General features: G+C 45.3%; 1 protein-coding gene across 1 annotated transcript in view; it reads right to left on the reverse strand.

Annotated features, from left to right (window-relative positions):
• LOC118361125 (solute carrier family 12 member 5-like) overlaps positions 1–26,947 on the reverse strand; it is a 130,898-nt gene that overhangs the window by 13,900 nt on the left and 90,051 nt on the right. The window contains exons 5-12 of the mRNA XM_052517164.1: positions 25,974–26,028; positions 25,334–25,464; positions 24,474–24,721; positions 5,473–5,684; positions 5,038–5,205; positions 4,083–4,181; positions 1,902–1,959; positions 808–982 (exon numbers count right to left, since the gene is read on the reverse strand). Of these exons, the coding sequence (XP_052373124.1) occupies positions 808–982; positions 1,902–1,959; positions 4,083–4,181; positions 5,038–5,205; positions 5,473–5,684; positions 24,474–24,721; positions 25,334–25,464; positions 25,974–26,028 (1,146 nt within the window). The remainder of the gene's footprint in view (positions 1–807; positions 983–1,901; positions 1,960–4,082; positions 4,182–5,037; positions 5,206–5,472; positions 5,685–24,473; positions 24,722–25,333; positions 25,465–25,973; positions 26,029–26,947) is intronic.

Here is a 26,947-nt window from a genome sequence, read left to right on the forward strand (position 1 = left end):
AGTGAGATACTATTAACTATCCTGAGTGGCGCAGTGGTCTAAGGCACTGCATCTCAGTGCTAGAGATGTCACTACAGAACCTGGTTTGATTCCAGGCTGTTTCACAACCGGCTGTGATTGGGTGTCCCATAGGGCGGTGCACAATTGGGTCAGTGTTTGGCCGGGGTAGGCTGTCATTGTAAATAAGAATTTGTTCTTTACTGACTTTCCTAGCTAAATAAAGGTTAAATAAAATACAAAAACACACATACATAGTAGTAAAAAATTGAGTGGACTGTAGGAGTTTCAGTGTCTCCTTTTCTCTCATTCAGGTCACACTGTTCCTTGCTGCAGGGTGATTAATCACTATCTGCCCACAAGCTGCAGAGGTGGGTTTGGCAGGGGGGTAAAGACAGCTTCCATCACAGCAAGTCAACCTGAACCTGGACTATAGTAGGGCCATGCATAAGTAATCACTGCTAGCTCCTACACACTTGAGAGGTATTTTAATAGAGTGGACTTAAATTGCTCGGAACAAACAGATACATTCTCTATGTGGTATTAAAACAGTAGTAGCTGTGGTTCTGGTATTAGTATACAGTAAATGTACTATACAGATCATTACCAATGTTGTGTGTGCTTGTTCGCTGATTGACCACTCCAAGAAATAGCTGTGCTAGCGTGGTTGTGAAAGTGTGTTTTATTTGCCTTTATATGTGTGTGTGTGTGTGTGTGTGTGTGTGTGTGTGTGTGTGTGTGTGTGTGTGTGTGTGTGTGTGTGTGTGTGTGTGTGTGTGTGTGTGTGTGTGTGTGTGTGTGTGTACTCACTTTAAGGAAAGGGATGACGCTATCGCGAGAAATGGCCTGCAGTAGGCGTGGCGCTCCAGTCAAACTCTGAAGCCCAGCCCCACAGGTGGAGAAGAAGGATCCAATCACGATGACCCATGGTGACGGCCAAGCCAACGTACCAATCACAAGGTTACCGTCCACCCCCTCACCAAACCTGAGGTCAGAGTGATACATTTCTAAATGGTCTTTTTCAATGAATGTTTTTGCTATAACAACTGGCTTCTTCCATTGCATAATACATTCAGTATACACTACTGTTTTTTGGATTCTCAGTGTTTGGAAAGTTATTTGTTATTCTATGTTTTGTATCTGATTACATAGACAATTAGTGGGAGTATGCTAGTTACAGACGCTATTGAAAGTCTACACACCCCTTGCGCAGTCTTCACATTTTGCTGCCTTAAAATTACATCTGAAAAAGGGATTGATGTGTTGATTGTGTATGTCTTCATGCCCCAGAGTTAATATGGAGCAAAGCCCAGGTAATAACTTACCTAACCCTGGGACAGAGTTTTGTTTTTCAGCAAGACAATTATACACATTTTAATTCCAATGTCACACCAGAATGGCTTTCCAAGAGGTGGTGAGGTTTCCTGAATGGTCCAGTCTCAGTCCTCACTTTAATATACTTGAAAATCAGAGACAAGGTTTGAATATTGCTGTCCATTGATTCACAACCAAATTTACTGAGCTTGATCAATTTTAACAAAAACAATGGATACATTGCACTTAGAGTTGTGCAAGGTTGGTAAAATCTTAAAATCTTCTAAATGATTCACATCTGTAATGGCTGCCAAAGCTGCTTCAATCAAGTATTTACTCTACTGTGTGAAAACATATGCAATCAAGACATCTATTATTATCTTTATTATTAATAATTTGGAGAAAAAATGTCACTTTGAATATGTGGAGTAGGTTGTGTAGATCTGTAAAAAAAATCAAATGTATTCCCTTTTAAGTTTTAATTTAAGACAGAAAAATGGGAAGACTGTGCAAGAGGTTGTAGACTTTCACAAGGCACTGTGTAGTAATAATGAAGGCAGTGGATGTATAGGAGAATACTAATGACTCACTTGTCCCTCAGGACCACCCCTTCAATACAGGCCCCAAACAGGACCACTGCAGACATGTCTGAGAGAAGCAGTGAAGGAATACACCTGCAGACTGTCTCCCAAACAAAGTTAGCTGAGCGTTTACAAAAGCTCAAAGACATATAAACCTGAATAAAGGATCAAATGCTTCATATGGTTTATTCAAACATTCAAACAAAGTATAGTTAATATTCCAGCGTATTATTGTCAGCAGTCCCTGAGAAAGTACAAATCAGATTTCAGCACAATGGACAGCACCGCTTCAGTAATACTGGCAGTGGACCATGTTTCAGAACCATGGACAGCTCCGCTTCCAGTAGAACTGTCAGGGGTAGTACAGTGAATTCCATTCAGAAAGTATTCAGACCCCTTGACTTTTTCCACATTTTGTTACGTTACCGCCTTATTCTAAAATCGATTAAATAAAAATGTTTCCTCATCAAGCTACACACAATGCCCCATAATGACAAAGTGGAAACAGGTTTTTGGACATTTTTGCAAATGTATTACAAATAAAAAACAAAATTAACATAACATTCAGACCCTTTGCTATGAGACCCAAAATTGAGCTCAAGTGCATCCTGTTTCCATTGATTATAGAGCTCCGAGACAGGATTGTCTCGAGGAAAAGATCTGGGGAAGGGTACCAAAAAATGTAGGCAACATTGAAGGTCCCCAAGAACACATTGGCCCTCATCATTCTTTAATGGAAGAAGTTTGGAACCACCAAGACTCTTCCAATAGCTGTCCGCTGACAATCAGAACTGAGCAATCGGGGGCGAAGGGCTTTGGTCAGGGAGGTGACCAAGAACCTGATGGTCACTCTGACAGACCTCCAGTGTCCCTCTGTGGAGATGGGATAACCTTCCAGAAAGACAACCTGCAGCACTCCACCAATCATGTTTTTATTGTAGAGTGGCCAGACGGAAGCCACTCCTCAGTAAAAGGCACATTACAGGCTGCTTGGAGTTTGCCAAAAGGACTCTCAGACTATGAGAAACAAGATTATCTGGTTGGATGAAACCAAGATTGAACTCTTTGGCCTAAACGACAAGCGTTACATCTGGAGGAAACCAGGCACCATCCCTACGGTGAAGCATGGTGCTGGCAGTATCATGCTGTTGGGATATTTTTCAGCGGTAGGGACTGGGAGACTAGGCAGGATTGTGGGAAAGATGAATGGAGCAAAGTATAGAGAGATCCCTGATAAAAATCTGCTCCAGAGCGCTCAGGACCTCAGAATGGGGCGAAGGTTCACCTTCCAATAAGATAATGATCCTAAACACACAGTCAAGACAACGCAGGAGTGGCTTCGGGACAAGTCTCTGAATGTCCTTGAATGGCCCAGCCAGAGCCCGGACTTGAAGCCGATCGAACGTCTCTGGAGAGACCTGAAAATTACTGTGCAGCGACGCTCCCCAACCAACCTGACAGGTTTTGAGAGGATCTTCAGAGAAGAATGGGAGAATCTCCCCAAATACAGGTGTGCCAAACTGGTAGCGTCATACCCAAGAAGACTCGAGGCTGTAATCGCTGCCAAAGGTTCTTTATCAAAGTACTGAGTAAAGGGTCTGAATACTTATGTAAATGTAATATTTATGTTTTTTATTTGTAATAAACTTGCAAAATTGTCTAAAAACCTGTTTTTTCTTTGTCATTACTGGGTATTGTGTGTAGATTGATGAGGGAAAAAAACAATTTAATACATTTTAGAATAAGGATGTCGTGCAACAAAATGTGGAAAAAGTCAAGGTGTCTGAATACTTTCCGAATGCACTGTATATACTGTATTATAAACCGGGTGGTTCGAGCCCTGAATGCTGATTGGTTGACAGCAGTGGTATATCAGACCGTATACCACAGGTATGACAAAACACTTATTTTTACTGCTCTAATTATGTTGGTAAACAGTTTATGATAGCAATACGGCACCTCGGGGGTTTGTGATATATGGCCAATATACCATAGCCTAAGGGCTGTGTCCAGGCACTCTGCATTGCGTCGTGCGTAAGAACAACCCATAGCCGTGGTATGTATACTACACCCCCTCGGGCTTTATTGCTTAATTATAAACCGGGTGATTTGAGCCCTGAATGCTGATTGGCTGAAAGGCGTGGCCATCTACCACACCCCCTCACGCATTATGGCTTAAGTAAAGGATACACACTATAGAAGTCGTGGTGATGGCTGCTATGGTGCCTATGGGGATGGACTTCTGGGCATCACGCAGGTCTCCAGAGCGGTTGGAGCCAGCCATGATGCCTGGGAGGCAGAGGAACAGATACAAACAGGATTAAACAGGACCAATTCCCATCCTTCACACTTGATGTCCTCTGTTTTACACATTTAACTTTTTTCATTACACTGTGCTAGGAAGTGCTTTTTGGAATTATGTGGTACACATTTTCAGAAGTGAAAAAGTGGAGGCACAACAAAAAAACGAATAGAATTTTCGATAAAAGACCTTAACAAAACTTATTCTTTACTTGTAGCAACTGTGTTTTTATGATGATCCAGCAAACGGGTGCTGAGTTCAACAAACCAGGAGCATCTCTCACAAACCATGAGTACTGATAATACTATTCTGTATGTCACAGAGCAAATGTTCATACACAATGGCCATTTTATTCAGCTGTTATGCCATTGGGATGATAGTGGGAATGTGACTCATGTATTCCCCAGAATATCTGCTGATGTGGTTTTTGGCAGAAATTCTACTTCCTCTCATTTCGCCCTATTCAGCTCCTTTTGTGTCATCAGTTGTGGAATGTATTTCTCTCTCTCTCTCTCTCTCTCTCTGCATTTGGGCCTGTGGAGATACTCTCACGACACTATTTGTCACCATGAAGTGGATATTACAACAGGAATAATGCTGGTTTCCTTGGGTCTAGGAATGGTGCTTTTGATCTGGTATTTACTTTGAATTCAACAAGGTAAGATCTTTAAATGTAATTATAATAACTTAATATAGGTTATTAGATAAATCAGGTTACTGCTTGGCTGAAACAAAAGCCTGTACCTATACTGTCCTTTTGGGATAAGCTTGACCTAGTCGGTCCCCAGCAGTGACCCCTGACCCTTGACCCAGTGACTGACCTGTTACCTAGCAGTGACTAACCTGTGACGGAGGGGAAGTAGATCCCCACCAGTAGGGTGAAGAAGCTGGTGATGTCAGCCAGGACGTAACGGTTGGAGTTGGTGATGACAGCTTCAGGGTCCTGCATGGCAGAGATCCCCCGCTTCTCCAAGAAGTCTCCCTTCTCCAGATAGTAACCAAACAGATTCTCTGTGTAGAGGTGTAGAGAGAGAGTAGAGAGAGAGAGAGAGAGAGAGAGAGAGTAGAGAGAGAGAGAGAGAGAGAGAGAGAGAGAGAGAGAGAGAGAGAGAGAGAGAGAGAAAGTAGAGAGAGAGTAGAGAGAGAGAGAGAGAGAGAGAGAGAGAGAGAGAGAGAAATGCACATCATAACAATTACATACCTTTTGTGGAGTACCAGTACATCGCTCTACTACAGACTACATTCGATTACAATACATTCTGAGTGGGCACCTCTTACCAGCCAGTATACCACTGCTGACCCCTGGGATACCCTGGATCTCAGAGACATTGTTGTTTGCAAAGTATTCGTCACAGGTAGCATTGAGGAACTCGGAGTCACAGAAAATCTTCCACAGTTTGGTGGTGACTGTGCCGTTGTCCCGCTCAATGACCTTGGCACACACGTCAAATCCCTTGGAGATCAGAGTACGGTTCCCCAGGATACACACGCTGTAGGGGGTAGGACAGACATTACATAATCATTAGCTCCTTATTTATTTAGTGGTTGGGGAAAGCACAACATGAATCAACATAAATATGCAAGGCACATGGCTTGATTGAGTGAATGAAGTAAACATTAAACAAACAAATCAAAATTCGCTGGTTGCTTTGAGTTTATGGCTAGAGACAAGGTCATCATGGTTTTGTTTGTTTGGTTTGTAAAGCTCCGAAAGCTTTAAAGCTGGAACCCTTAACTGGTGAAATTGCTATGTCCGTTTGAGATATTACAACAACAAAGAAGTTACTGCAAACAACGAATATAGTTTTTTCCCCCTTCAGACATCATTGCACTAGGACTGCAGAATATGCACTGCAATTTATTTGACCACGCTGCCGAATGCTCTTCTCTTCCGTTTTCATAAACAAAACAAAAATAATAACAAATACACTGGGGTGAACAGTGGCACTGTTTCCCCTAATGCGTATTTGATCTTCAAGGGACAGTTTGAAAATTACTGGGGGAGGAGGGAGTCAGAGACCACTCAGAGGTCAGAGAAGTAAGTGAACGTCATGGTCATCTCGTTTTTGGCATGCTGGATGCCCTATGCCACAGTGGCCTGTTACATCTTTACCAATCAAGGAACCAACTTCAGCCCTGTCATGATGACCATCCCAAACTTCTTGGCCAAGAGTGCTGCCCTCTACAGCCCAGTCATCTATACTGAGTGTACAAAACATTATGAATCTGCTCTTTCCATCACGTAGACTGACCAGGTGAATTATGAACGCTATTATCCCTTATTGATGTCACTTGTTAAATTCACTTCAATCAGCACAGATGAAGGTGGAGGAGACATGATAAAGAAGGATGTTTAAACCTTGAGATAATTGAGAGATTGATTGTGTCTGTGTGCTATTCAGTGGGTGATTGAGCAAGACCAAAGATTTAAGGGCCTTTGAACGGGGTATGGTACGTAGTAGGTGCAAAAACGCACCGGTTTGTATCAAGAACTGCAACGCTGCTGGATTTTTCTCTTTCCCATGAGTATCAAGAATGGTTCACCACCAAAGGACATCTAGCCAACTTGACACAACTGTGGGGAGCATTGGAGTCAACATGGGCCAAAAAAGGGTGCAACTCAATATTAGGAATGTGTTCTTAACGTTTTGTACACTCAGGTGTTCTTAATGTTTTTTACATTCAGTTACTAGGGTGGAGGGTGGTCCAAAATAGGTGTTTTTTTAAGCTTTTGGGAGGATTTAGTGTGTGTTTATATTCGGCATGGGAGGGTAGTGCATTTTCCTCCTGGTTTACATTCACTATTTTGCAGGCTTTACTATGTAATAGGCAAATTTCCTCATCTGCTTCCCTTATGCACTATGCTAACTATACCACATGTCAATATAGTCTATCTTGTCCTCTATCCACCATTCATAGTGGCAGAAGTGGTAGGTGGATTGTTTGTCCAGATCTGCAATAGGCTAACTAGCAATCATACCACACATAAATCATTTAAGCTGCCCCAATTGTATATACAGTGGGGCAAAAAAGTCAGCCACCAATTGTGCAAGTTCTCCCACTTAAAAAGATGAGAGAGGCCTGTAATTTTCATCATAGGTACACTTCAACTATGACACACAAAATGAAAAAAAAACAGAAAATCACATTGTATGATTTTTAATGAATTTATTTGCAAATTATGGTGGAAAATAAGTATTTGGTCAATAACAAAAGTTTATCTCAATACTTTGTTATATACCCTTTGTTGGCAATGACAGAGGTCAAACGTTTTCTTTAAGTCTTCACAAGGTTTTCACACACTGCTGCTGGTATTTTGGCCCATTCCTCCATGCAGATCTCCTCTAGAGCAGTGATGTTTTGGGGCTGTTGCTGGGCAACACGGACTTTCAACTCCCTCCAAAGATTTTCTATGGGGTTGAGATCTGGAGACTGGCTAGGCCACTCCAGGACCTTGAAATGCTTCTTACGAAGCCCCTGTCTTACGAAGCCACTGTCATTGTCATGCTGAAAGACCCAGCCACGTTTCATCTTCAATGCCCTTGCTGATGGAAGGAGGTTTTCACTCAAAATCTCACGATGCATGGCCCCATTTATTCTTTCCTTTACACGGATCAGTCCTCCTGGTCCCTTTGCAGAAAAACAGCCCCAAAGCATGATGTTTCCACCCCCATGCTTCACAGTAGGTATGGATGCAACTCAGCATTCTTTGTCCTCCAAACACGACGAGTTGAGTTTTTACCAAAAAGTTATATTTTGGTTTCATCTGACCATTTGACATTCTCCCAATCTTCTTCTGGATCATCCAAATGCTCTCTAGCAAACTTCAGACGGGCCTGGACATGTACTGGCTTAAGCAGGGGGACACGTCTGGCACTGCAGGATTTGAGTCCCTGGCGGCGTAGTGTTACTGATGGTAGGCTTTGTTACCTTGGTCCCAGCTCTCTGCAGGTCATTCACTCGGTCTCCTGGGATTTTTGCTCACCGTTCTTGTTATTATTTTGACCCCACGGGGTGAGATCTTGCATGGAGCCCCAGATCGAGGGAGATTATCAGTGGTCTTGTATGTCTTCCATTTCCTAATAATTGCTCCCACAGTAGATTTCTTCAAACCAAGCTGCTTACCTATTGCAGATTCAGTCTTCCCAGCGCGGTGCAGGTCTACAATTTTGTTTCTGATGTCCTTTGACAGCTCTTTGGTCTTGGCCATAGTGGAGTTTGGAGTGTGACTGTTTGAGGTTGTGGACAGGTGTCTTTTATACTGATAACAAGTTCAAACAGGTGCCATTCATACAGGTAATGAGTGGAGGACAGAGGAGCCTCTTAAAGAAGAAGTTACAGGTCTGTGAGAGCCAGAAATCTTGCTTGTTAGTAGGTGACCAAATACTTATTTTCCACCATAATTTGCAAATATATTAATAAAAAATCCTACAATGTGATTTTCTGGATTTATTTTCTCATTTTGTCTGTCATAGTTGAAGTGTACATATGATGAAAATTACAGGCCTCTCTCATCTTTTTAAGTGGGAGAACATGCACAATTGGTGGCTGACTAATAATTTTTTGCCCCACTGTATACTGTGAATCCACAAGAACTAGAAGGAATTGCTGATAAGCAGGGGAGAGGCCACGTGTGTCATTATGCACGAAAGAACAGTGAGACATGCAGCTCTAAAAGCTCCCCTATTGATTTTGTTTAGGGACAATAAAATTATATAGACAACACCACAATGCAATGAATAATTCCATTATTGTTTGCAAGTGAGTACAAAATTCGACACTGTAAACTGCAATGAAAATTTGAATAATTGCGCAAAAGCCCTGTCATTTGAATGTTTCATTACATTCCTTCCATTTGGATCAGTTGTGGGTCTACTCCCGACAGCTTATACAGTATAGAAATGCACAGTGGAAGGCCTGTCTGGCTGTATTTTTAATTATGATACTGAAATGAGCTGTCTGTTGCGGTTCACCATTCTTCCAAGTCATCCTATAATAATGTGGCCACATATGATCCCAGCAGGCCCAGTTATTCAGGAAACTTTAATACGCACTCTGACTCATCTCCAATTCCTAGTGGCTATTCCATGCGCACCTAGAACCTAACGCTTCAATACAGCCTACATATTTATCAATTAACTTTATATTAAGTCACAATGTTTTAATCTGATTAGGCTACTTCAAATGAGTCCTGTAGGCTACCTGCGCACGTTTGTCCAAAATATAATTCCAGCATTCAAACTGTGCACCGCCCATGCCATTTGATGCTACAAAACACCAAAAAGTGTAATGACATTCGAAGATTGTCAAGCCTAACCTTAGATACCGGGTACAAGGTAGGAATAGATTTATTTTCTGTTTGTCGATATTAACATAGTCTATTTGATTATGATGTAGAAAATGCAAACCATGATGTGGAAGCACCCAGGTTAAAATATCAAAATCAACTTCATTAATTTGGGGGCATTTCGAACACACATTAAACATTAATTGACATTTTGCTAGCTTGCTATTGCTTGCTAATTGTTCCTGGGAGATGAACATTGGGTTATTTCACCAGAAATGCATATGGTCCTTTTTTTCTGTATCTTTGAAGAACTCGGCTCCTCTCCTTGTTCGAGCGACGCCAACGGTCTTCTAGCCATCGCGCTCCATTTTTCATTGTTCCATTTGTTTTGTCTTCTTCCCCGCACACCTGGTTTACATTCCCTAATTACACTGCATATATTCCCCCCCCCCCTTCCCCTCATGTCTTGGTGTGGAATTGTTTTTGTTTTGTGTTTATTGTATCGCATCAGTCTGTTTTTTTGTTGTTGCCTGTACCCTATTGGGGAAATTTTGGTTGTATTATGGTTGTATTCTTGACTGTATTTTGCGCTTGTCATATTTGACGGTTGGCTTGAATTGTAGCTGTTTGCGCCCGTCTGTTATTGCTCTTGGCAAATAAAGTCGCCTGATCACCTATTCTCTGTTCTCCTGCACTTGACTTGAATGAGCAGCAGTGAAAACCCTGACAGAATTCCACATCCACCATGGAGTCAGCATGATCAGGTACCCCGGTCAGAGAAGTCGAGGAGTGCCTCCGAGAATACTCGGCGATGCTGCAACATCTCGGCGCCACGATGGATTGCGTTGTCCAGACCATAGACCGCTGGGAGAGACAGGGAGTCTCTCCGGCGCCTCGACCAGCACAACCGGGGTTACCTCTACCCGTCCCTCCTGGATCCAGTCCCAGTGCGATGCGTCTCTCCCGTCCCAGGGAGTATGATGGGATGGCAGCACGGTGCCAGGGGTTCCTATTACAGCTGGACCTATACCTGGCCACCGTTCACCCAGCTCCCTCGGGAAGGGAGAGGGTGTCCGCCCTAGTCTCATGCCTCTCGGGGAGAGCTCTGCAAACTCTGTGTGGGCAGAAGGAGAAGCGGCGTTGGATCACCTTGAGAAGTTCACCCGCCGCTTCTGGGCAGTCTTCGACCATCCGCCCTAGGGTAGAGTGGCAGGGGAACGGCTCTTGCACCTGAGGCAGGGGACGAGGAGCACCCAGGAGTTCGCCCTGGAAATTTGGACCTTGGCAGCCGGAACAGGATGGAACTACAGACTCCCTAAATTCTATCAGCATATCGATTGTGCTACCAGGGCTTGTAAAACCCTGGATCATTGATATTCTAACTTCCGCGACGCATATAAGGCCCTCCCCCGCCCTCTTTTTGGAAAAGCTGACCACGACCCCATTTTGTTGCTCCCAGCCTATAGACAGAAACTAAAACAGGAGGCTCCCGCGCTCAGGTCTGTTCAACGCTGATCCGAACAATCTGATCCCACGCTTCAAGATTGCTTCGATCACGTGGATTGGGATATGTTCTGCACTGCGTCAAACAACAACATTGACGAATACGCTGATTCGGTGAGCAAGTTTATTAGCAAGTGCATCAGCAATGTCGTACCCACAGCAACAATTTACCTGTTGTCACGAATCCCGCCAAAGATGGTGTTTCTTCTTGTTCGGGCGGCGCTCGGTGGTCGTCGTCGCCGGCCTACTAGCTGCCATCGATTCCCTTTCCTTTTGTTTCTGTTAGTTGGGTATAATTGGTTACACCTGTTTTGAGTTTAGTTTTGTTTGTAGGCTAGGCCTACAAGCCCGCACTAGGTCCGATGGTTATTGTGCGGGCTTGTTCTCTGTTTTATGGTGTTAGTTGATTATTGTGATCTCTATTTTTCCAGACAGTTTTAGTCCTGTTTATTCGGACGGATTGTTTCATGTGCCCTTGTGTTTTGCATGTCCGTTTTTCCGCTGTCATTGGAATAAAAGATCCACGTACGGAACTACCTGCTCTCTGCGCTTGACTCCTCCACCCACCATTCATAGAAGTCTTAACACCTGTTTGGGGTAGCAGGCAGCTTTTTCACTTTTGGATAAATAGCGTGCCCAAACTGAACTGCCTCCTACGCTGTCCCAGATCCTAATATATGCATATTATTATTAGTATTGGATAGAAAACACTCTGAAGTTTCTAAAACTGTTTGAATCATGTCTTTGAGTATAACAGAACTCATTTAGCGGGCAAAATCCCGAGGACAGACCATTCAGATTTTTTTTTTAAATAAATAAAATCACTGTCTTTTCAATAAGTTTTCACTGGGAATCCAGAATTCTAATCGACTTTCCTGCAGTTCCTACCACTTCCACTTGATGTCACAAGTTTGTAGAAATTGGTTGAGGTTTTTCCTTTGTGTAATGAAGAAGTACCATAGCTCAGAACGAGAGTCACTTCATGTATATTTTGGATATGTATCGACATAATTAATCGAACAAAGGACCATTTGTGATGTTTATGGGACATATAGGAATGCCAACAAAAGAAACTCGTCAAAGGTAATGCATGATTTGTATTTTATTTCTGCGTTTTGTGTCGTGCCTGCAGAGTTGAAATATGCTACTCTCTCATTGTTTACTGTTATGCTATCATCAGAAAATAGCATCTTATGCTTTGGCCGAAAAGCCTTTTTGAAATCTGACATGTTGGCTGGATTCACAACGAGTGTAGCTTTAATTTGATATCTTGCATGTGTAATTTAATGAAAGTTTGATTTTTATAGGAATGTATTTGAATTTGGCGCTCTGCATTTTCCCTGGCTATTGGCCATGTGGGACGCAAGCGTCCCGTCTACCCCAGAGAGATTAAAACATTCCCAAACTAGAATCCGCAGATTGATGGCAGCATTCGTGCGAAACTGAAAGTGCGAACCATTGCTTTTAACCAGGGCAAGGTGACCGGAAACATGACCGAATACAAACAGTGTAGCTATGCCCTCCGCAAGGCAATTAAACAAGGTAAGTGTCAGTATAGAGACAAACTAGAGTCGCAATTCAAGGGCTCAGACACAAGAGGTATGTGGCAGGGTCTACAGGCAATCACGGATTATAAAAAGAAAACCAGCCCCATCGCGAACCAGGATGTCCTGCTCCCATTCAGACTAAACAACTTCTTTGCTCGCTTTGAGGACAATACAGTGCCAATGACACGTCCCGCTACCAAAACCTGTGGACTCTCCTTCACTGCAGCCGACGTGAGTAAAACATTTAAACGTGTTAACCCTGGCAGAGCTGCAGGCCCAGACAGCATCCCCAGCCGCGTCCTCAGAGCATGCGCAGACCAGCTGGCTGGTGTGTTTACGGACATATTCAATCAAACCTTATCCCAGTCTGCTGTTCCAACATGCTTCAAGAGGGCCACCATTGTTCCTGTTCTCAAGAAAGCTAAGGTAACTGAGCTAAACGACTACCGCCCCGTAGCACTCACTTCCGTCATCATGAAGTGCTTTGAGAGACTAGTCAAGGACCATAACACCTCCACCCTACCTGACACCCTAGACCCACTCCAATTTACTTAACGCCCCAATAGGTCCACAGACGATGAAATCGCAACCACACTGCACACTAACCTAACCCATCCGGACAAGACGAATACCTATGTGAGAATGCTGTTCATTGACTACAGCTTCGCTTTTAACACCATAGTACCCTCCAAACTCATCATCAAGCTCGAGATCCTGGGTCTCGACCATGCCCTGTGCAACTGCGTACTGGACTTCCTGATGGGCCGCCCCCAGGTGGTGAGTGTAGGTAACAACATCTCCACCCCGCTGATCCTCAACACTGGGGCCCCACAAGGGTGTGTTCTGAGCCCTCTCCTGTACTCCCTGTTCACCCACGACAGTGTGGCCATGCACGCCTCCAACTCAATCATCAAGTAGCTGTTGTGAAATTGTTTGGTTAGATTAATCAGTTATTACTGCATTGTCGGAACTAGAAGCACAAGCACTTCACTACACTACGTATTAACATCTGCTAACCATGTGTATGTAACAAATACAATTTGATTTGATTTGACCACTACAGATGCAGCCTGCGTGACGACTTCCATCGGGAGTTGGACTGCAGGGATGCCACCATCACCTTTGACCAACTGGTGGATCTGTCCATTCGGTTGGATAACCTGCTGGTCACCCTCAGACGCCCAGAGATGGCTCTGTTGGTTCTAGCTTCCATTACCACCGCTCTGGTGCCAATGGAGCTTGGAGGGGCTGCCCTTAGGGAGGCTGGAGGAGGGGCCTTCATGTGCACCATCTGTGGCCGCAGAGGGCATACTGCCGGTCAGTGCCATGTTGGTAACCTCTGGGATTCGAGGCAGCAGGCAGGAAGCCACCATCTCATTTCATGGCAAAAGGGTGCTTTCACGGGGTGGTCGCGAGAGTGCTCGGGGAGGTGTGTAGGGGTTCCGTACAGAGCCCGCTCCCCTTCAGTGTCCCATCTGCTGTCCGTGACCAGTTGATCTATTGAGCCCACACGTCACCCTCCTCTGGTCATCCGGGGTTCGGTTGGACGGTGCGCTGTCTGAGTGGGAAGTACTGGTGGCCTACCTTGGCAAAGGACGTGAGAGTTTATGTTTCCTCCTGCTCGGTGTGCGCCCACTGTAAGGCCCCTAGACACCTGCCCAGAGGTAAGCTACAACCCTTAGCCGTTCCACAATGGCCGTGGTCAGGTTACAGATTACAGCTTCCCCCCGATTACCGTATTAACCCCTCGTTCCATGTGTCTCTCCTCAGGCTGGTGGTGGTTGGTCCGCTCCAGGAGTCTGAGGTAAGAGAGGTTCCTCCACCCCCTCTGGACATCGAGGGGGCCCCGGCGCATGTCAAGGGGGGACTGTCACAACTTCCCGGCTCCTCTCCTTGTTTGGCCGGCGTTCGGCAGTCGACGTCACCGGTCTTCTAGCCATCGCCGCTCCATTTTTCATTGTTCCATCTGTTTTGTCTTGTTCCCCGCTCACCTGCTTTACACTCCCTAATCACACTGCATATATATATATTCCTCTGTTCCCCCCATGTCTTTGTGTGGAATTGTTTTTGTTTTGTGTTTATTGTATCGAGCCAGTCTGGTTTTTCACCCTGGGCATTGCCTGTACCCTACTGGGGAAATTTTGGTGAAACCTATGGTTGTATTCTTGAAGGTATTTTGCGCTTGTCACTTTTGCTGGTTGGCTTGAGTTGTAGCTGTTTGCGCCCATATGTTATTTCTCTTGGCAAATAAAGTCGCCTGATCACCTATCTCTGCTCTCCTGCACTTGACTCGAATGACCAGCAGCGAATACCCTGACACTCGTGTTTCTCTATTCTGACTATTAACTCTAGAAAAGCTGGGCATCGAGCAATGCGTTCTGAGCCAAAGTCAAAACAATCAAATAAATGCGTCATACATACATTACGAACAAAAACTTTCTATAGTTTATTTTACTGTAAAAAAAACAAAAAACACCACAATTCAAGTGTTATACAACATCATAAAGAAATTAATTTTAATTTTGTTTTAAGGGAGGACTTTAGAAGCATAAAAAATGAATACATTTTATTTCAAAAGAACATACAATTATAGTTGTATTATGTTACTAGTCTGCTTTAGTGGCCTATGGCTATACTTCTGCAAGTTCTCACTTGTAGAATGCATGGAACAAAATATGTAATATTCTACAAAAAGTTATATTTTGAAATAGAGCGCATCCCTTACTTTTAAGAGTTGTTTGGCAAATGAACAGTACTTGTCAAAAGTTTGGACACACCTACTCATTCAAGGCTTTTTCTTTATTTTGACTATTTTCTACATTGTAGAATAATAGTGAAGACATACAACTATATAATAATACATATGGAATCATGTAGTAACCAAAAAAGCGCTGATCAAATAAAAATATATTTGAGATTTGAGATTCTTCGAAGTAGCCACCCTTTGCCTTGATGACAGCTTTTCACACTATTGGCATTCTCTCAACCAGCTTAATGAGGAAGTCAGCTGGAATGCATTTCAATTAACAGGTGTGGCTTGTTAAAAGTTCTTTTGTGGAATGTATTTCCTTCTTAATGCATTTGAGCCAATCAGATGTGTTGTGACAAGGTAGGGGTGGAAGATGGTATTTTACCAAATAGGGCTAAGTCCATATTATGGCAAGAACAGCTCAAACAAGCAAAGTGAAAGGACCCTACTTTTTCGAACATTCTGTTAAAAATCGCGCAACATTTCAGCACCCTGCTACTCATGCCAGGAATATAGTATATGCATATGATTAGTATGTGTGGATAGAAAAACTGGTTAAATCACGGCTGTGACTATAACAGAACGTGCGTTTCATCGAAAAGTGCAGGAAAATCTGATCACTGAAAATGGAAAAATATATCCATGCGCCACTTCAACCGATTGATAAAGGTGAACCACATTAAATGGGGCTGAGGTTGCAATACCTACTGCTTCCACACGATGTCAACAGTCTTGTCATTTGCCTAGGCTTTGTTTCTTGGTCAAACGAACAAGAGACAGCCAATTTCTTCAGGTCTCCGACCGGATATTTTGGTTGAGATTTACCCGGACATTATTTCAAGACGTACAGCTATAGAATATACATCGCCTCGTGATCAATTTGATCGCTTATTAACGTTTACTAATACCTAAAGTTGCATTACAAAAGTATTTCGAAGTGTTTTGTGAAAGTTTATCGTCGACTTTTTTAATTAAAAAAAATGACGTTACGTTATAAAACGCTATTCTTTTCGTTGATCACACAGTCTTCATAGATCGATATCTAGGCTATATATGGACCGATTGAATCGGAAAAAAAGACCCAATAGTGTTTATGGGACATCTAGGAGTGCCAACAAAGAAGATGGTCAAAGGTAATGAATGTTTTATATTTTATTTGTGCGTTTTGTGTAGCGCCGACTATGCTAATTATTTTGTTTACGTCCCCTGCGGGTCTTTTGGGGTGTTACATGCTATCAGATAATAGCTTCTCATGCTTTCCCCGAAAAGCATTTAAAAAATCTGACTTGTTGCCTGGATTCACAACGAGTGTAGCTTTAATTCAGTAACCTGCATGTGTATTTTAATGAACGTTTGAGTTTTAACGAGTGCTATTAGCATTTAGCGTAGCGCATTTGCATTTCCAGATGTCTAGATGGGACGCCTGCATGTCAGGTAGGAGCAAGAGGTTTTAAGACATGACGATCAGTCAACATGGAAATGTTCAAGAAATATTTGAAGTTTCTTCAAGCGCAGTCACAAAAACCATTCAGCATATGATGAAACTGTCTCTCATGAGGACTGACACAGGAAAGGACAACCCATCCTCTGCTGCAGAGGATAAGTTCATTAGAATTACCAGCCTCAGAGATTGCAGCACACTTAACCAGCATGGCTACCACAGCATTCTGCAGCGATACGTCATTCCATCTGGTTTGCATTTAGTGGGATTATCAATAGTTTTTCAAGAGAACAATGACTCAACACACCTCCAGGCTTTGTAAGGGATATTTGAACAAAAAGGGGAGTCATGGAGTGCTTTATCAGATGACCTTGCCTCCACAATCACCCGACCTCAACCCAGTTGATATGGTTTGGTGTGAGTTGGACTGTAGAGTGAAGGAAATGCTAGCCAACTGTCACAAACCTTGCCGAAGATGGTGCCTCTTCCTGTTCAGGCGGTGCTCGGCCGTCGTTGCCGGCCTATTAGCTACCATCGATTCCCTTTCCGTTTGTTTTGGGTTATTGGGTAATTGGGTACACCTGTTTTGTATGAGGGTTTGTTTGTATGGTATTTAAGGGCACTAGGCCCGCTGGGTATTTGTGCGGGCTTGTTTGTGTTACTCTGTGTTTGATGGTGTGAGTTATTCGTATATTTATTCTCCGGACTATTTTGTCCTGTTGTTTGGACTGGCAACTTATATATGCCCTGTGTGTTGGCGTGACTGTTTTGTTGCGCTGGGGAATACATTTGAAAGAAAGACTGAACCCTGCTCTCTGCGCCTGATTCCACCCACCACTCCTAGTTGATCTTAACAGAAGCCCGCACCTTCAGAAATGGAATCAGCAGGAGCAGCGACCACCCCTCTCCCCACTATGGAGGAGCGCGTCCATCACCACACAGCGGTCCTCCATCGGATTGGTACCGCGATGGATCAGATGATGGAGAGGATGGAACGATGGGAGAGGAGTGGTCTACCGACATCTACCCCAGCTCCCCCACTGCCGACACCACCTACTCCACCTACGTCGTCCTCTGGGTCCGGCGCACTGCGTCTCTCCCCCCCGAGGGAGTACGATGGATGGCCAGGGATTTTTGCTCCAGCTAGAGCTCTACCTGGCTACCGTGCGTCCGGCTCCCTCGGGTGAGGAGAGTGTGAGCCTCCTCGTCTCCTGTTTAACGGGCAGGGCCCTGTACTGGGCTAACGCAGTCTGGAACAGTCCAGACTCGGCTCGGGACAACAACCTGGAGTTCACCCGCCGTTTCCGAGCTGTGTTCGATCATCCACCAGAGGGTAAAGCGGCGGGTGAGCGACTGTTCCACCTCAGGCAGGAGACGAGGAGCGCACAGGACTTCGCGTTGGAGTTTAGGACCCTAGCTGCTGGTGCTGGGTGGAATGACAGAGCCCTGATGGACCATTACCGGTGTAGTCTCCGGGAGGACGTCCGCCGGGAGCTAGCTTGCAGGGACACTACTCTCTCCCTGGATGAACTAATAGACATGTCTATTCGATTGGACAACCTGCTAGCTGCCTGCGGGCGTTCAGAAATGGTCCTGTTAATTCCACCTTCCAGCTCTCCCACTCCCACTCTGATAGAGTTGGGAGGAGCTGCATCTAGGGGGATCAGAGGGGGCTCCTCCTGCTCCTATTGTGGACGGAGAGGACACACTTCGGACCGGTGTTGGAGGAACACTCCTCGGCCACCCCAGGTGAGTAAGCACCAAACTTACCCAGAGATCCCTGTTGGTCACATGTTTTTGTAAAAAAAAAATCCTGCGTTTTTCCCCTCTCTTCAGCATAAGGCGCTAGTCGATTCAGGCACAGCTGGGAGTTTTATGGATTGTGGACTCGCCCGTAAATTGGGTATTCTGTTAGTGCAGATAGACCCACCTGTCCCCGTGCACTCCTTAGATAGCCGACCGTTAGGGTCAGGGCTGGTCAGAGAGGCCACGATTCCGCTGGACATGGTAACGCAGGGGAATCATAGGGAGAGGATCAGTTTCTACCTCATTGATTCACCTGGGTTTCCGGTGGTGTTGGGGGTTCCCTGGCTGGCTATTCACAATCGCCTTATTTCCTGGAAACAGGGGGCTCTTAAAGGGTGGTCAGATGAGTGTTCAGAGAGGTGTATAGGAGTTTCCATCGGTGCCACGACGGTGGAGAGTCCAGGCCAGGTTTCCACCTTGCGCATTCCCCCAGAATATGCCGATTTGGCTATCGTTTTTAGTAAGAAGAGGGCGACCAAATTACCACCCCATCGACGGTGGGATTGCGTGATAAACCTCCAGGAGAACGCTGCACTTCCCCGGAGTCATGTGTACCCGCTGTCACAGGAGGAGACGCTGGCTATGGAAACATATGTCACGGAAGCTCTGAGACAGGGGTACATTCTGCCCTCCATGTCACCCGTCTCCTCGAATTTCTTTTTTGTGAGGAAAAAGGAGGGAGGTCTGCGTCCGTGCATTGATTATCGAGGTCTCAATTCGATCACAGTGGGTTTTAGTTATCCGCTACCTCTCATCGCTACGGCGGTGGAATCATTCCACGGAGCGCGTTTCTTCACGAAACTGGACCTCAGGAGCGCGTATAATCTGGTGCGTATTCGGGGAGGAGACGAATGGAAAACAGCGTTTAGTACCACATCAGGCCACTATGAGTACCTCGTCATGCCGTATGGGTTGAAGAATGCTCCAGCCGTCTTCCAATCCTTTGTAGATGAGATTCTCAGGGACTTGCACGGGCAGGGTGTGGTAGTCTATATTGATGACATCTTGATTTATTCTACCACACGCGCCGCGTATGTTTCCCTGGTGCGCAGGGTTCTTGGGCGACTGCTGGAGCATGACCTATACGTCAAGGCTGAGAAATGTGTGTTCTCCAAACCAACCGTTTCCTTTCTGGGTTATCGCATTTCCAGCTCGGGGATGATGATGGAGTGTGACCACGTTAACGCCGTGCGTAATTGGCCGACTCCGACCACGGTAAAGGAGGTGCAGCGGTTTTTAGGGTTTGCCAATTACTACCGGAGGTTTATCCGGGGTTTTGGCCAAGTAGCGGCGCCCATTACCTCACTGCTGAAGGGGGGGCCGGTGCGTTTGCGGTGGTCAGCAGAGGCTGATGGAGCCTTCAACCAGTTGAAGGCACTGTTCACTGGAGCTCCCGTGTTGGCGCATCCGGACCCTTCGTTAGCATTCATAGTGGAGGTGGATGTGTCCGAGGCTGGGGTTGGAGCCGTGCTGTCACAGCGCTCGGGCACGCCACCAAAGCTCCGTCCCTGCGCTTTCTTTTCTAAGAAGCTGGGTCCGGCGGAGCGGAACTATGATGTGGGGGACCGGGAGTTACTAGCTATGGTAAAAGCCCTGAAGGTGTGGAGACACTGGCTAGAGGGGGCTAAACACCCTTTTCTCATCTGGGGCGGCAGGGTAGCCTAGTAGCCAGTAATCGAAAGGTTGCAAGTTCGAATCCCCGAGCTGACAAGGTACAAATCTGTCGTTCTGCCCCTGAACAGTTCCTAGGCCATCATTGAAAATAAGAATTTGTTCTTAACTGACTTGCCTAGTAAAATAAAGGTAAAAAAAAAAAAGTAAAAAAAAAAAAATCTGGATTGACCACCGTAATCTGGAGTATATTCGAGCAGCGAGGAGACTGAATCCGCGTCAGGCTAGGTGGGCCATGTTCTTTACACGTTTTAGATTTACAATCTCTTACAGACCAGGTTCCCGCAACACTAAGGCCGACGCGCTGTCCCGTCTCTATGACACCGAGGACCGGTCCATCGAACCCACTCCCATCCTTCCAGCCTCTCGGCTGGTGGCCCCAGTGGTATGGGAGGTGGACGCGGACATCGAGCGGGCATTGAGGGTTGAACCTGCGCCTACACAGTGTCCGACTGGTAGAAGTTACGTACCGCTTGGTGTCCGTGATAAGTTGATTCGGTGGGCCCACACACTACCGTCTGCGGGTCATCCGGGGATTGATAGGACAGTGCGGGGTCTTAGGGGGAAATACTGGTGGCCCACCTTAGCTAGGGATGTGAGGCTCTATGTCTCTTCCTGTTCGGTATGCGCCCAGAGTAAGGCTCCTAGGCACCTTCCTAGAGGGAAGTTACAGCCCCTCCCAGTTCCACAACGGCCATGGTCCCATCTCTCTGTAGATTTCCTTACTGATCTTCCCCCATCTCAGGGGAACACTACCGTTCTGGTCGTTGTGGATCGGTTCTCTAAGTCCTGCCGTCTCCTCCCATTGCCTGGTCTCCCTACGGCCCTACAGACTGCAGAGGCTCTATTTACCCACGTCTTCCGGCACTATGGGGTTCCAGAGGATATCGTCTCCGATCGGGGTCCCCAGTTCACGTCTCGGGTTTGGAAGGCGTTTATGGAGCGTCTGGGGATCTCGGTCAGCCTTACCTCTGGTTATCACCCCGAAAGTAATGGGCAGGTGGAGAGAGTACACCAGGAAGTGGGCAGGTTTCTGAGGTCGTATTGCCAGGACAAGGCCAGGAGAATGGGCGACGTACGTCCCGTGGGCAGAGTTAGCCCAGAACTCTCTTCGGCATTCGTCCACGAATATGTCGCCATTCTAATGCGTACTGGGCTACCAGCCAGTCCTGGCTCCGTGGCATCAGAGTCAGACCGAGGCTCCTGCGGTGGAGGAGTGGGTACAGCGCTCTAGAGAGACCTGGCGGGCAGTCCAGGATTCTCTCAGGCAGGCCAGTGAACGGCAGAAGAGAGACGCTGACCGCCACCACAGCGAGGCCCCGGTGTTCGCACCAGGGGACAGGGTCTGGCTCTCGACCCGAAACCTGCCCCTCCGCCTGCCCTGACGGAAGCTGGGGCCGCAGTGTGTGGGTCCATTTAAAGTCCTGAGGAGGATAAACGAGGTGTGTTATAGATTGCAACTTCCCTCTTATTATCGTATTAACCCCTCGTTTCATGTGTCTCTCCTCAGGCCGGTGGTAGCTGGTCCCCTACAAGACAGTGAGGTACAGGAGGTCCCTCCACCCCCTCTGGACATCGAGGGGTCCCCGGCGTATACAGTACGAGCTATTCTGGACTCGAGACGCCGGGTGAGGGGCCTGCAGTACCTCGTGGACTTGGAGGGGTACGGTCCGGAGGAGAGGTGCTGGGTACCGGGGAGGGACATTTTAGATCCTTCCCTCTTGAGGGATTTCCATCGCCTCCACCCAGATCGCCCTGCGCCTCGTCCTCCGGGGCGTCCTCGAGGCCGGGGTCGGCACGCTGCGGGAGCTGCGTGTCAGGGGGGGTACTGTCACGAACCTTGCCGAAGATGGTGCCTCTTCCTGTTCGGGCGGTGCTCGGCCGTCGTGGCCGGCCTATTATCTACCATCGATTCCCTTTCCGTTTGTTTTGGGTTATTGGGTAATTGAGTACACCTGTTTTGTATTAGGGTTTGTTTGTAGGGTATTTAAGGGCACTAGGCCCGCTGGGTATTTGTGCGGGGTTGTTTGTGTTACTCTGTGTTTGATGGTGTGAGTTATTCGTATATTTATTCTCCGGACTATTTTATCCTGTTGTTTGGACTGGCAACCTATATACGCCCTGTGTGTTGGCGTGACTGTTTTGTTGCGCTGGGGAATACATTTGAAAGAAAGACTGAACCCTGCTCTCTGCGCCTGATTCCACCCACCACTCCTAGTTGATCGTAACACCAACAATTGCTGAGCATAGTTTGGAACTCCTTCAAGACTGTTGGAAATCAATTCCAGGTGAAGCTGGTTGAGATAATGCCAAGAGTGTGCAAAGCTGTCAGCAAGGCAAAGGGTGGCTACTTTGAAGAATCTCAAATAGAAAATATATTTTGATTTGTTTAACACTATTTTTTACTGTTTTCTACATTTTAGAATAATAGTGAAGACATCAGAACTATGAAAAACGACAAATGGAGTCATGTAATAACACCCTGATCTGTTTAACCTGTCTTTGTGCGCGTCTCCACCCTCCTCCAGGTGTCACCAGTCCACCTCATTATCCCCAGTGTATTTATACCTGTGTTCTCGGTTTGTCTGTTGCCAGTTCATCTTGTCTTGTCAGATCTTACCAGTCTGTTTTCCCGCGTCCTTGCTTTCTCAAGTTCTGTTCCCTAAGTTTCCCCAGTTCTGACCATTCGGCCTGACCTGACCCCGAGCCTGCCTGTTGAGCTCTACCTGCCTGACTGACCCGTTTACGAACTTCTGCCTGTCCTGACCCTGAGCCTCCCTGCTGTTCTTTACCTTATTGTCTCTACCCTGGATTACAGACCTCTGCCTGCCTTTGACCTATCTTTTGCCTGCCCCCTGTTTGGGTCAATAAATCTGTGACTCTAGCTGTCTGCATCTGGGTCTTATTCTGAGTTCTGATAGTGTCCAAACCTTCGACTTGTACTGTATGTGTTTTAGAAACCTTGTAAGAACCTCCTCTTCCCATTATGAAATCAAAATGTCTTACCTCTATGAAGGATCATTTGAAAAAGTTGGTAAGCTCTGTTGTCTTCTTTGTCAATTATCCACACTGTTCTGCTATCTCTTCATTCACATTTTAGCGCCCGGCTCTGCAGACGCGCGCAAGGAGTGTGGAGGAAATGATTGAATAACATGTGCAAGTCAATTTATTTTGGAACGCTCGTACAAGCAACGTGTTGTTGAAATCCAAACAAATAAAATATTATTTGTCTCATGCTTTGTAAACAACAGGTGTTGACCAACAGTGAAATGCTTACTTATTGGCCCTTCCCAACAACGCAGAGAGAACTTTTTGAAATAATAGCACAATAATAATATGAGGAATAAATACACAATGAGTAACAATAACTCGGCAATATACTCATGTTCGAGTAACGAGTCAATGTGCAGGAGTACGAGATGTTTGAGGTAGATATGTACACATAGGTAGGGATATGGCGACCAGGCAACAGGGTAGATGATAAACATTAGCAGAAGCAGCATATGTGATGAGTTAAAAGAGTTAGTGCAAAAAGGATCAATGCAGATAGTCTGGATAGCTTTAATTGGATAACCATTTGACAGTCTTATGGCTTGGGGGTGGAAGCTTTTGAGGGTCCTGTTGATTCCGGACTTGGTGCATCGGTACCGCTTGCCGTGCAGTAGCAGAAAGAACAGACTATGACTTGGGTAGCTGGAGACAATTTTTAGGACCTTTTTTTGATGGTGCAGCTGTATAACTTGCTGAATTTTTTCAGTCCTCCTGAGTGGGAAGAGCCTTTGTCGTGCCGTCTTCATGACTGTGTTGGGGTGTGTGGATATTGACTCTGAGGGACTTGAAGCTCTCAACATTCTCCACTACAGCCCATCAATGTGGATGGGGGTGTGCTCGGTCCTCCGTTTCCTTTAGTCCACGATCAGCTCCTTTGTTTTGCTGATGTTAATGGTGAGGTTGTTGTCCTGGCACCACACTGCCAGGTCACTAACCTTCTCTGTATAGGTCGTCTCATCGTCATTGGTGTTCAGTTCAACCACCGTTGTGGTCGTCAGCAAACTTAATGATGGTGTTGGAGTCGTGTGCGGCCATGAGTGAACAGGGAGTGCAGGAGGGGACTTTGCACGCAACCCTGAGGGGCCCCCATGTTGAGGGTCATTGTCTGGTTTGGGTGTAAGTGAGCAACAGCAGGAAAACGTTTTGGAAGCACCAATGTGTATGGGAGAGCATGTAAAGGACACCAGCATGCACCAGCACAAGGCTCAGTCAGGTCAAACTTACGGGAAAACAGGGGGTTCAAAGGCCGTCTTGATGACCCCAGCATAGACAGCCAGGATGGACAGAATGACGCAGGCCAGGAAGACCAGAGCCAGCTTGTTGACATATTTGACCCCCACAAACACCACCGTGGCCATGAAACTGAGCACAATGGTGCCGTATACACGCATGTTGTTCAGCATCGCTGCCTCCATATCAGCACCCTCCAGACCCTCCATCTTAAAAATGGCTGCCTGGGGGAGGATGTAGATCTGGAGAAGGGAAAGATGGAGGAAGAGAGAGAAAGGGAGGTGGAGGGAAAAGGAGAGAGGAAGAGAAAAGATAGTAATAATAGGATGGAGGGAGAGAAAGGGTGTGTTAAAAATGACATGGTGGGACGAGGATGGAGGGAGAGTGGGAGTGAGTGACATAAAAGGATGAGGAGAAAAAAGGAAGCAGGGAGTGAGAGGGTGTGGGAATAGATATCAGATATTATCTCAAACATTGGAAAAAACATATGAATGTAATGGATAATGGATTTATTTTATATCATTATAATGGCACAGACAAGGCACTAACAAATGAACAGTTTGCTGTGAGTGTGACAGCTTGCTTGATTAATCAATTATAATTTAGATATTATCAGGAATTGCAACAACTTTTCATATTTGTCTAAAATGAAAATATATCAACATAATTTATTGTATTAAATGGATAATTTTTGGCATATCTATTGCACCACAATCTGTAGGCAGAAGAACAAACATCTTCCTCCTGCATTCATCAATGTTGCATGTGGTCTCGCCCCCAAAATAAAACGCCAGACACTAGGCACAGGGGGAAAGAAAACAGATAGCAAACAAAACAATAAAATCTTTCCTTACCAGCAGAAGTTCGATGGCACCAAGGATGTACATTGCACCTGCAAAAGTAGTTCCTAGATAGAAGCAAATTCCGACAGCTCCACCAAACTCAGGGCCAAGGGAACGGGAGATCATGTAGTAGGAGCCTCCGGCTGAAAGACACAAACACAGCCATTGGCATTCCTCTTTTGCTCAATATTGTTTTCAATGATAAACCCCAGGTCTGCACATACAGTAAGTCTAAAGACTTTGGGCTTGAATATGCAGAAGTAGTAGTTTGTCAACAGAAATATAGTTAATGCATAGACATTGCTTAGGCATGTTAGAGCTTATCAGGAAAAAAGCCCTCGCCTTTCTATACAGTATCATGACTCTATGGATAGGCACAGAATAGTTTGAGTTTCCGAATAGAAATAGAAAGGTTTCTGATGTTTCACACTTTCACACTTCAACACTTTCATACTTTGTACAGATGATAGAAGGGGTGCTAGTACAGTGTGGTTCTGGTTTAGCCATGCCAGCATTAACTGTCCTATCACAGACCAGAGAAATATCAGATGTGAAAACCTAACTGGTTGGGGAAAAAACAACAAGACTGCCATGCATCACCCAGACCGTCCATTCATGCACGCACCAAGGTGTGCCTGTGACACACACTCACCTGGCACCACTCCATTTGTTGCGATGGCACTCATGGAGATAGCTGTCAGCATGGTCTGAGAGGAGGCAGAGGGGAGATAGCACTATTTTAAAAATGGAGCAGTTCCATCTGTTTTAGCCCTCAGCTGCAGAGTGCTGATTCTTAGTGAAACAGTGTAAGTCAAGGCACCACACCCGAACAAAGGAATTATAGTCCTTTAATCATATCACAGTCCGCTTTTACCAGTTGAATGTGGACACAAATATAATGCTTTTTTTCTTCACCCTGAATGATGTCAGCCTTTTGGTTTCATTTTGTTAAGACACTCCAGGACATACACATAGGAGATTGTGGATAATTATGTTTTTCATCTACATTTCAATTGCACTTTGGGTGCTTACATATTTTTTTTTAAATCTAGAATAAAACTTTGACATCATACCAACAATTCCCTAAGTGTAAGTCTGGAGAACATGTCTAGTGATAAATACACAACCTTTGATGAATGCAGATGGTTCTGAGGCTGAGAAAAAGGATGTGGCATGTGGGAAGAGTCTGCCTTTTGGAAAATGGCAGTTAAAGATAAGTACATTGAATTTAGACTACCAAATGCCAAACACCAATTTAGACCCAATCCCCATCTCTCCAAACTAAGTTGCTATAACATTCTCTATGAAATGATGTGTGATTCAATGTAGTGAGCATTGAAGTTATGCATGTATGTCCATTTACAGGTGGTGACACTTCAATACATTTTTTATGAGAGTAGTATAATTAAGCAACAAAAGTATACACTTTCATCAACTTTTTGACATTTTTACTTCTATTTTTTGAAAATACTAATGTTAATGGACCAAAATACCCCAAAATCTCAAAATTGTAATTTTAGCCTGTGGTGCCTGACCTTAATACTATATTGTTTGTGATGAATATGTATGAATATGAACTTTGGGAGGATGGTTCCAAACAGTTTCTTAGCTATTTGGCTGATGATC

Source organism: Oncorhynchus keta, unplaced genomic scaffold (genome assembly GCF_023373465.1).
Source record: "Oncorhynchus keta strain PuntledgeMale-10-30-2019 unplaced genomic scaffold, Oket_V2 Un_scaffold_584_pilon_pilon, whole genome shotgun sequence".
Lineage (NCBI taxonomy): Eukaryota > Metazoa > Chordata > Actinopteri > Salmoniformes > Salmonidae > Oncorhynchus > Oncorhynchus keta.